The sequence below is a fragment of the Abramis brama genome (genome assembly GCF_963993115.1).
Source record: "Abramis brama genome assembly, chromosome: 23".
NCBI classification, from domain to species: domain Eukaryota; kingdom Metazoa; phylum Chordata; class Actinopteri; order Cypriniformes; family Leuciscidae; genus Abramis; species Abramis brama.
Genome location: NC_139985.1, coordinates 12,101,385 through 12,112,516, shown reverse-complemented (window position 1 = coordinate 12,112,516; position 11,132 = coordinate 12,101,385). Strand labels below are relative to the sequence as shown.

The 11,132-nt window shown below is 36.3% G+C and overlaps 1 protein-coding gene across 2 annotated transcripts; it reads left to right on the top strand.

Annotated features, from left to right (window-relative positions):
- Positions 1 to 398: 398 nt before the first annotated feature.
- LOC311074507 (aminopeptidase B-like) lies at positions 399 to 11,066 on the top strand. Of its 2 annotated transcripts, none has more exons than XM_084101180.1 (11): positions 399 to 865; positions 2,006 to 2,146; positions 2,760 to 2,911; positions 3,734 to 3,850; positions 6,747 to 6,982; positions 8,356 to 8,469; positions 8,611 to 8,723; positions 9,836 to 9,944; positions 10,068 to 10,292; positions 10,385 to 10,527; positions 10,646 to 11,066. In XM_084101180.1, the coding sequence occupies exons 1-11, from the start codon at positions 488 to 490 to the stop codon at positions 10,790 to 10,792; spliced, it is 1,875 nt and encodes a 624-aa protein (XP_083957306.1). In that variant the 5' UTR covers positions 399 to 487; the 3' UTR covers positions 10,793 to 11,066. The 2 variants fall into 2 exon arrangements, with proteins under 2 accessions (XP_083957306.1, XP_083957307.1); XM_084101181.1 differs by lacking the exon at positions 2,006 to 2,146 and adding an exon at positions 1,830 to 1,970 and having other exon boundaries at positions 10,646 to 11,065.
- Positions 11,067 to 11,132: the final 66 nt, after the last annotated feature.

The following is an 11,132-nucleotide window of genomic DNA, read 5'->3' as shown; positions in this document are numbered from 1 at the left end:
CGACTCTGTAGGAGTCACAAAAACCCCGCTGTCCGCAAAAAACTAGGGTCCTAGAACTGGGGTCCTGAAAATGCGGCCTTCGGGACTGCAGACGGATAATATTGGGGCTCAAAAGAGTGACTCTCTGAGCCCTCGTGCACCTACTTGAGAAAAACGTGGTTTGTGTCATGAATAACATAATAGTTGTTAACCATAGACTGTTGTTAACTGGTAGCATTTCAGTAGTAGGCGCCAGTGAGATTTTTCAGATTTATTTTATTGGTCACCTGCCATGACTTCATGACAAACAACACTGCGCTGCAATAACGCAGGCTAGTGCTGCGTAAATCCAGTCCACATGCTATACCTATTCGTCTTCCAGCGAGTGGATTGATTGACTACAGTTCACTTGCCGTTTCTAAACGAATCTCAGATTGACCACCGTTTGCCGGTGTTTTGCTGTAGCCTGTCAGATCTATTGTTGTAGATTTGTGCCAGTAGTAGGACAATGGATAAAACATTTACGCTGTATTCAGACACAGCCGAAGACGTCGCTACCTCCTCTAGTTTCCGACAGTTTAAAATAGATCATTTTCATCTCGATCTTAAAGTGGATTTTGAAAAGAAAACCATATCAGGCACCGAAACATTACAGCTGCAATGCATTCAGGATAGTCAGAGTGAGTTACAGCTAGATATTCATTCAACTCTGTCCCTGCATGAAATCACATTCAGTCGAAATGAACGTGACTGGACCAGCACAGAATTTCTGATTCGTGACTTCACCAGTTATGGGACCACGCTCGTCGTGAGGTTTCCCACAACTTTCAACTCAGAAGACAAACTTCAGCTTGCAATCAAATATACAGCTTCTGATGGACCAGGGGTAAGCAAGAAAAACTGTACTTTTTTTTTTTTTTTTTTTTCATAATCATTTCCATTTTGAAAGTTCAGGACGAGCTGAGCTTCAATATCAAAGCTGAAACTTATTCATTTGTCATGAGACCTAGAAGGAAGAATCCTTTGGTTTCTCTTTCTGAATCTGTTCTCCTTGCGGTCTTCCAGACTCACTTTAGGCCTTCAGATGGTAAATTTCATTCATTTATTGTAAAAGCAAGCAAGGAAGCATCACTATGGTTTGTTTCCCCCACGGAATAAAATAAATAAAAAGTAATTGCAACATTTTATCTCGCAATTCTGACTTTATAAAATGTATCTCATAATTCTGAGAAGAGTCAGAATTGCGAGTTATAAACTTGAAATTGCGATGAAAAATTGAGATTGTATTTATAGCCTATAATAGTGAGAAATAAACTCTCAATTACTGTTTTAAATGGCGAGTTTATCGCAATTCTGAATTTAAATATCTCACGATAAAAATAAAAAAAACCAACGAAAAAAACCCTCAGAATTGTTAGTTATAAACTCGAAATTGTTAGAAAAAAACTCAGAATTGTGAGTTATAAACTCGGAATTGTGAGAAAAAAACCCTCAGAATTGTGAGTTATAAACTCGGAATTGTGAGAAAAAACCCTCAGAATTGTGAGTTTTAAATTCGGAATTGTGAGAGAAAAAACTCAAAATTGTGAGTTTATATATAATATCGCAATTCTGACTTTTTCCCCCTCAGAATTGTGAGATAAAATCATAATTGCGAGTTATAAAGTATGAATTGATTGTGAGATACAAGTTCCCAACTGCAAGAAAATTGTAAGAACTCAATTACGAGAAAAAAAATTTGCTTCTCGCAATTCTGAGAAATAAGTCAGAATTGTAAAATAAAATTATTTTAAAGTTATTACGTTTATTTTTTTCATTCCGTGGTGGAAACACAAAATACTTCTCTGTAGATGTCATGGCTGGACCCAGTGCAGACGGCTGAGAAGACACTGCCATTCTTGTACACATCTGGGTTCCCTGTCCTGAACCGCAGCCTGTTTCCCGGCTTCTATACGCCCATGACAAAGAGCACTTACTCGGCTGTTGTGCAGGTAATGTTTCACCAAACGCATGTATCTTCTTTTAGGTGTGTTGGCTGGAACCAGAGCAGACAGCGGGAAAGCTCAAGCCTTATGTTTTCACTCAAGGCCAGGCTGTTCTCAATCGCTCCTTCTTCCCTTGCTTTGATACTCCAGCAGTCAAGAGCACCTACTCAGCAGCAGTTCAGGTGAGGCCATTGGGCCATGGATTCCAATAGGATTCCACTTGATTTGATTAATCAGGAATTGATTGGATTGAAAAAGTTGGGTTCTAATTTTTTTAATATACATTAGAAATTATTAGTTTTATTCATCAATGATGCATTAATCTGATCAAAAGTGACAGCAAAAACATTTATACTGTTACAAAATATTTCGATTTCAAATAAATGCTGATCTTTTGATATTCATCAAAAAATCCTGAAAAAAAAAATAAGTTTCATGGTTTCCAAAATAATATTTTCAACAATAAGAAAAGTTTCTTGAGCATCAAATCAGCATATCAGAATGATTTCTGAAGGATCATGTGTCACTGAAGATTGGAGTAATGAGACTGAAAATTCAGCATCTGTTATTTCAACAGTTATTTCAAATTGTAGTAATATTTCACAATATTACTGTTTTAACTGTGTTCTTGGTCAAGTAAATGCAGCTTTGGTGAGTGACTTCTTTTAAAAAAAGAGCACAAGGGTTTTCTCTAGCCTATGACAAGGCTCAGAGTTTATTTCTTATCATTGCCCTTTGTACTGTCTCATAAACACGGTAGTTTCTTACTTTGATGGTCCTCCCTCTTCTTATCAGGTGCCTGATGGCTTCACAGCAGTTATGAGCGCTAGTAAATGGGAGCAGAGGAAAGGAGACAGCGCTTTCCTGTTCACTATGGAGCATCCCATTCCCTCTTACCTGGTAGCACTGGCAGTAGGAGACCTGCAGTCTGCCGAGGTGGGACCCAGGTAAAAACATCCCAAATCCTTTACCACTGGAAACTCAGAAGTGAAGACCAGGAGACTTGGTTGTTTCTTCAGCAGGATTCTTTATTGAGAACACGAGCTGTTGGTAGCTGCAGTCATCAAGTCTGACTAGGGCAGTAGACATTGTAGTTTATATACATTTTAAGGGGGAGGGATTTACATAGAGGACATAGAGGTGGAGACACTCTGAACAAAGCATGTCAATGAAGTACAGGAGTCAGCTCGTAACCGGAATTCCTCCAGCCCTGATCTCATCAACATGACCGTGTCATTCAAATGCATAGATACTAATCCAATCAGCCTGACAGTATCTCCCATACCTTCACATTATCATAGCTTAACTTGGGACAATGACACTGTTCAGGAGGTGCATGAAGACAAAAAGTTAATGTCAGACACCTGGGTTGCTTAATCTTAATCTTATTACTTAATACTTAATCTTCTTTGAATCTCATCATCTATGCCTCAAAATGTAAAACACAGTGTACAGAACTTTCTCAGTTTATACTATTGTATTGAAACCTAGATGTAACATTTTATAAATTTGTAATACAACACCACAAAGGGATCATATCACAAGGAATAAAGTTATTGCTCTAAAGTTACCCCCCCCCACCCCCCCCAAAAAAAAACATTTATTGAAACTAAACTGCAGTGGCTGAAAATGTTCATGGAAAACTGTGTTTTTGGTGCAAAAATACTTTTACTAACATTATAAGTAGACCCTATTATAAAGTAAACATTTAAATAGTAATAATTATTATTGTTATGATAAACATTTCTGACTTTTAACACCATTTTCAGGACACGTGTTTGGACCGAGCCTTGTTTACTGCAGGCAGCCAAGCAAGAGTATGATAACGTGATCGAAGAGTTCCTGTCTGTGGGAGAGAAACTGTTTGGATCCTATGTTTGGGGAAGGTGGGAGACGCTTCCTAACAGAGGGGTGCAGGGATGACATATTTTTGTAGGCCCACCCAGAAGTTAGCATCACCCTGAAAAAAATAGGATTTTTCCATTGGCTTTTGGATTATTGCAGAACATAAGGTGTGTGACCAACAAAAGCTTATGATTCTTACACATTTTGGTCATCTGGATAATCTTCACAACTGAACACAACTATTTTCTAATTTGGAAGTATAAATACAATCGCAGGAGTCAAAAGCTAAGCTGTGTTCGAAATCGCATCCTATACCCTCATTCACTATTCCCTACATTACTCCACTAATATAGTCCACTTGAAGGAGTTAATGAAAACGAGTGAGAGAATTCGGACACTGAGTGCACCGGAAGGGTTGCTGCTTTTGCATAGTTTGTGCTTGCTGTTAATATTTATTTGAAACTTAGCAAACTGGCAGCTCCAGCAGTAAGATTAATAGATTTATAACTCTGCCATGGAAACTGTGTTTGAACCTTAATTAAACAATTTAATAATCAATTAAAAAGGAATTTATACCTGTATGATATTACTCTGCAGCCACATTGGAAAAGCTGTTTGGGAAATGGATGGATGATTCAGCTACGGGCGTCATCGTCTGGTCAGAAACGGGAATTAATTCGGGTTGTAAGCCTGTCTGGATCAGTCTCTGCACGTTACTGTGTGTCCGCATTGCAAAGTAATTTAATTCCATTTAAGCTTTTATCTGACTCCATTTTATCACTACCTCAAATTTAAGTTAGATTGCCAATTGGTTATTGGTCAATTATATAATAGTTTAGCAATACATTTGATTTGATCTTTTTAACTCTTAACTTGTATTTTACCCGTTCATATCTTAGACTGTAAAAGGTTCATATTAGGAAGCCATGTCGCTCAGAGGTCCTCATGCCTTTTTTAACGTGGGTCTCACGATCACAATCTCACCAGCTTTGGTCACTAAACAGAGGTAATTGCTATATACCTGAGATTGGTCGCATTCACGTTTACACAATCAAAGATACTTTGGTATAGCCCATGTGATTGCATACACTTGAAATTAAAGTAACGTTTACAACCAACTTTACTTGTCTTATAATAGCTTTGGATTGGCCATGTCGTGGTTTCCTACACTTATCTAAAGTAACATTAAATTAAAACAGAGGTAAGACACCCAGATTTAGATTGGTCAAGCAGCATTCACTGCCCTAAACAGAAATTCACTTCTTGTCTTTGCCAAACACGTACACTTGAATTAGTGCCAAATATTAATCGTCACTAATCTGACGCAAAACTTGCAGTAACATACGAATCCGTTTAATCTACTTGGGAAAACAATTTCAGAGTCGGTCGGAATAAAATCAAATGTAAATTCAAAATCAAATTTATTATGTCAGGTAAATGTATCATGCCAATTTCATAATCAGTTCAAAGATAATAAATAGAAAACATCAAATGCTCTGGAATAAAGAGAGAAAATGCGAACCTGACATTATAAAATACATGATGCGAAGTGTTTTGCATACACTCAGCATCACAGGCTAATTTGAGTTACAAATCGCCCTGAGCCTCATGCTGCATTTCTTTATATAGACAGAAACTTCTTTCACATGGAAACATTTGCTAACAATGGGAATTTGCATTCAGAGTTTACACCTTAGGGGAGCAGAATGCCATTTGCCTGGAAGAGCCACCCTCCTCTGTGTGCAAGTTATCTCTAAACTCTTAAGAACTTTATTACCTTTTGGTCTACTTCTGTGGGAATGAGACCTTTGTACCAGTCCCACTGAGACATTTCAAATGATACCGAACATGTGTAATACTGTATGATAATTATTTACATTAAACCATATAGATTTTTGGGTGAATTTTGGTGATCTCAGCATGAGAGAGAAGGAGTGGGGGAAGAGGGAAATAGATTCTAGATAGATTAGTATTCTGAGGTGAGACTTGCATCTCAAATGGTGATGCTAACTTCACAAGAGAGAGTTCAATTGTTAATTTCCTTTGTTTTCTCAGAGAGTTGCCCTCTCTTCCGGTTTTTCCAGTCTTACAGGGTTGTGACTCTCACTGTGCATTATGGGAATTCTCTAGCCATTGAGCGTACATAAGTTGTACACTCGTTATTGTGGGATTGAATGAGTGTACTCGATAACGTCCACTATTGTTTTGACACCACTACAAATGGCTGTCCCCTCAAATTGTGCCCTATTTAAGGGTTTAGTGGGTGATTTCGGACAGAGCCCTTGTGTATTATAAACATAGGCTATAACTGAACTACACCACGGTCGCATGACTTCAACGTCACCATCACCAAGCTTCCAACAACTCTTTCACACTGCATCCGAAATCGCATACCAAGTCGGTACTGCATTTTAATTTAAATTTACTTCATGTTCATTAAAAAAATATTCTCTATATAATATGAAGATGGGTAGTATGAATAAAAATTCAGACGTACTACATGTTGTTACTGGCACGTGACTTTCCAGCATCAGTTGCATCGCTTCACTTCCATTAAAAACATTTTCCCTTAAAGTTTTGATGTTTAATGTCCCTTTTACAAGACAAGTAAAAACAAAAACAATTCACAAGAGTTACTGAAGTATTTTGTATTGTAAATAAAACATGAAAATATCTGGAGCTTGTGTTCACCGCAGACCTTATTTCAACCATTTAACCAAAAACCCATTCAAAAAACCTACTGACCTCTGGACGATGGAACCGGAAGTGTTAAAATGCTAAATTGTTTACTGGTTTTGGCCTACAAAAATACGTCATCCCTGCACCACTCTATTCTGATTGATCTATCTAAAGTGGCTTAATAGAATCCGAAGATAACTTTTATTCAGAAAACTATTTTATAATAAATGTGTGTCTTTATTTGTTGTACTTGTGTAGATATGATGTGCTGTTCATGCCTCCATCTTTCCCTTTCGGTGGGATGGAGAACCCCTGCCTGACCTTCGTCACGCCCTGTCTGCTGGTCGGCGATCGCTCTCTTGCTGATGTCATTGTACACGAGATCTGTCACAGCTGGTTTGGAAACCTCGTCACCAACGCCACCTGGGGTGATTTCTGGCTGAACGAGGGCTTCACGATGTACGCTCAACGCAGAGTTTGCAAGGAGCTGTATGGTATGCTTTACATTATTTAACCCCTTAAAGTGATTCACTAATAAAGAGTTCATTAAAGGTGCTCTAAGTGATGCCACACGTTTTTTAGGCCAAAACATTTTTGTCACATACAGCAAACATCTCCTCACTATCCGCTAGCTGCCTGTTCCCTGAACACACTGTAAAAAAAACGCGTTCTCTGTAGATACCATAGGCTCCACAAACGGCAACAAAAACAAACTGGGCTCACCTGCACCACGAAACACAACAAACAGTGCTCCAGCCAATCACCGACAAGAAGTATTTGAGGGCGGGGTCTGGGGGGTTAGTGCGCGTGCACATGGAGGGGGTGTGTGGAGGATAGAGAAGCATGAAGAGGGAAGTTTTAATTATGGCCGACACACGACCAAAGAGACGACGTTCCGATGAACAAATTGCAAAGAAGAGGGACAAGGATAAGGGACGAGGATAAGGAACGCGCGAAGTACCGACTTTACATCGGAAAAACCTCTGAAAGGTGGCAAGAACTCCGCCGGCAGAAGGGCTTCCAATCCGACATTCAGTTGCTCTGTTTTTGCAGAACAGGTAAATCAATTTTTCTTTCTAAACTGACGTTCATGTTCGCCAAACCAACACAAGGATGTAATTAACTAGAACTATGCAGTCAGCGTTAACTTTGGTGAATACAACATATAGGCCTATGTTTCTAGCAGCTAGCGATCAATCTCTATTGTAAATGATCAAACAAATTCACAGTGACTCCAAACTTTCGAACAGTAGTATGTATATATGTACAGTATATACATATATTTTTATACATATATTTTTATTTTTTATTTTTTATTATTATTAAAAACATTTTCACAAAACAAATTTGTGTGTTTCACAAAACAAATTTGTGTGAATGATTGTTTTCACCCACGGTTTGTTATGAATTTGAATGTTCATTTATAGGCTATTAACAACTTTGACTAAATTTGTTTACGACGCCGCCGTTGTTTATGCTCACTGGGAAACGCGAAACTAACGTTATCTTGTTATTATTGCGTCCTTGTATGGGAGCTATAACCTCAGGTGGCGAAACGATTTTAAGATAATGTTTCTCTTTTTCTGCATTCTGTTCTGCAATATATAAAAGCATTTATCTAACTTGGCGACATTACACATTGAATGAAGTATCAGTAAAACTTAACTTTGTTTGTAAGTTAGTGACTACTTTGACTTTCCTTTATGCCAGAAGGGAGGGGAGAGGGGAGGAGGGAGGAGACGGGATGAGGAGGAGGGAGGGTCTAGCTAGCCTCCGTTTTGTTTGACAACAATTCGAAAGTCAACAAGAAGTTATGACTCCCGGCATCGCTTAGAGCACCTTTAAAGAGTGCCATTTTTTTTCGCAGGAGAGGCTGATACATGTCTGGAGGCGGCAACTGGTAAAGCTCTTCTACGTCAGCACATGGACAACACTGGAGAGGACCATCCTCTCAATAAACTACGGGTTAAGATCGAACCAGGTACTGTAGGACACCACTAGTTTATTGTCTATTTCATTTGACATTGTAAGCTGAATAAAAATAGCAGTCTCACACTACTTGGTCATTATTTATCACAAATTGTGAAGAATAGGTTGTTACTGCCTCTGTGTTTTTACGTAGGTGTCGATCCTAGTGATACCTATAATGACACGCCCTATGAGAAAGGCTTCTGCTTTGTTTCCTACCTGGCCCACCTCACAGGAGATCAGTCACGCTTTGACGCATTCCTCAAGGTCACTGGAACAATAAGCCTACAGAAAATGTTTTTAATAAGAATAAAAAATAATAAATAAAAATATATGTATAAAAATATATGTATATACTGTACATATATACATACTACTGTTCGAAAGTTTGGAGTCAGTAAGGTTTTTAAATGTTAAGTCTCTTATGCTCACTATAAGGCTGTTTGTGTAAATAAAACAATTATTTTGAAATATTAATTACAATTTAAAACAACTCTTTTCAGTTTTAATATTTTTTTAAATACTCTTTTTTATATATATATATACATATATATATATATATATATATATATATATATATATATATATATATATATATATATATATATATTATAATTTTTTTTATTGGAGATATATAGGGTACAGATTAACTTAACAGAATCTAATTTATTTATTCCTGTAATGGCAAAGCTGAATTATCAGCAGCAATTTTTCCAGTCTTCAGTGAATTGTTATTTTATTTATATACTATTTGTTTTATTTTATTTTCATTAGCTTTTATTTTTGTGTATATATATATATATATATATATATATATATATATATATATATAATTTTTTTTATTTTTTTATTTTTTTTATTTATAATTTTGTCATTTGTATTAGTTTTTGTTCTTTTTAAATATTTCTACTTAGGTTTATTTTTTTATTTCAGATTTAGCTTTTTTATTTTTATTATCAGTTCAACAAGGAAGGCATTTCTAATTTTATCATCTAATATTTTATTACAACTTTATTTCAATTAACAAAAATGTTTAATAGTTTAAGTTACCAATAGTACCATATCATATGAAGGATCATTAATTATTGGGTGCCCAATAAATAATTCTTTATTAAAAATGTTGGAAATTGTTGTGCTGCTTTATATTTGCACAATATTTTTGTGGAAACCATGATCATTTTTCTTTGGATTCTTTAATAGAAAGTTCTAAAGAACAGCTTTTTTTAACACTGTTAAAAATCTTTTTATTTTATGCATCCTTGCTGATTAAAAGTAGTAATTTCTTTTTCTTTTTTTATCTTACTGACCTAAACTTTTGATTGGCAGTATATATGAATGAAAATTTGTAGATGAGAAAACAGCAATTGTGTCTCTTCAAGGCTTATGTGGAAAAGTTCAAGTTCAGAAGTGTGTTGGCGGAGGATGCATTGGAGTTCTACCTGGAGTATTTCCCAGACCTGAAAGAGAAGAATGTCCACAAAATTGAGGGTGCGGAAAAGGACCATTAGTAGCATTTTTTTGTTATAAAATCACAAAGGATATTCTGAATCTATACTGTTCAGGCTGACGGCCTTTTGTCTTCAGCTTTTTTGTTCTCATTTGCTTTGTTAGGTCTGGATTTTGACAGCTGGCTCAATGTCCCTGGTTGGCCTCCATATGTCCCTGATCTCTCTGCTGGTCAGACACTGATGAAACCAGCAGAGCTGTTAGCTGAAATGTGGGTTAACCATAACCTGGACTTAAAATCCATCAACAAAACTGATATAAAACCATGGAAGACCTACCAAACTGTCTACTTCTTGGACAAGATCATTGAGAAGTCACCCCTTCCAGACGGTGCAAATAACTCGTGTTTTTGGATAAATGTTTTTTTGGATAAAAGTATTTTAAATAGATTGTAAAATAAATAAGTATTCCCATATTAACAGGTAACATAAAGAAGCTAGAGGAGTGCTACTTGCATATTACTGAGTCCAACAATTCTGAGCTGAAATTGCGATGGGCCCAGATTGTTGCAAAGAACCAACATAAACCAGGATTCCAACATATTCGCAATTTCCTCACAAGCCAGGTTAGAATCTGTACATTATAATTCATTCAGATCTTTGGACTAATAAAATTATCAATTGTATGAATGGAGATCGATTTAACTTATTTTTAAAGATGGATTTTTCATGTTTTGGTTACAGGGGAAACAAATGTACACACTTCCTGTTTATCGGGCCCTTTGGAATGGATCAGAAGAGACAAAGGCTCTGGCAATGGAGATATTTTCAGAGACATCGAATCGGCTTCACATCAATGTCCGCAATTACGTAAAAAAGATAATAGCTTGAGCATAAATTAATATATAAGGGAAACCAATGTATGTAAGGCCCCTGGTATCTTAAAAACTCAAAAGGACCCTGTTATCTTAAAATTATGGTGCTTTTAGCATTAATATAACAGTCCGTATTAATTCTTCAGGAAATTGCTTTCACTTTTTGGAATTTGTGAATGATACATATGAATGAATGAATAAAGAACCTTGAATTTCTGGGAATTTAATTCACTTTTTTAATTTAAAATTGTATTACATTTGTATGAATCAATAAAATACATTTCTAGACAAAAATAAATTGGAGGACATTAATTTTTGCACTTCATTTTTAAACATTAAATTTTCTAAATAAAGTG

Coding starts and splice junctions, on each gene's coding strand:
- LOC311074507 (XM_084101180.1), top strand. CDS start 488: ATGGATAAAACATTTACGCTGTATTCAGACACAGCCGAAGACGTCGCT. Junction 2,147..2,759: donor CCTACTCAGCAGCAGTTCAG/GTGAGGCCATTG, acceptor TCTTCTTATCAG/GTGCCTGATGGCTTCACAGC. Junction 8,724..9,835: donor GCTTTGACGCATTCCTCAAG/GTCACTGGAACA, acceptor TGTCTCTTCAAG/GCTTATGTGGAAAAGTTCAA.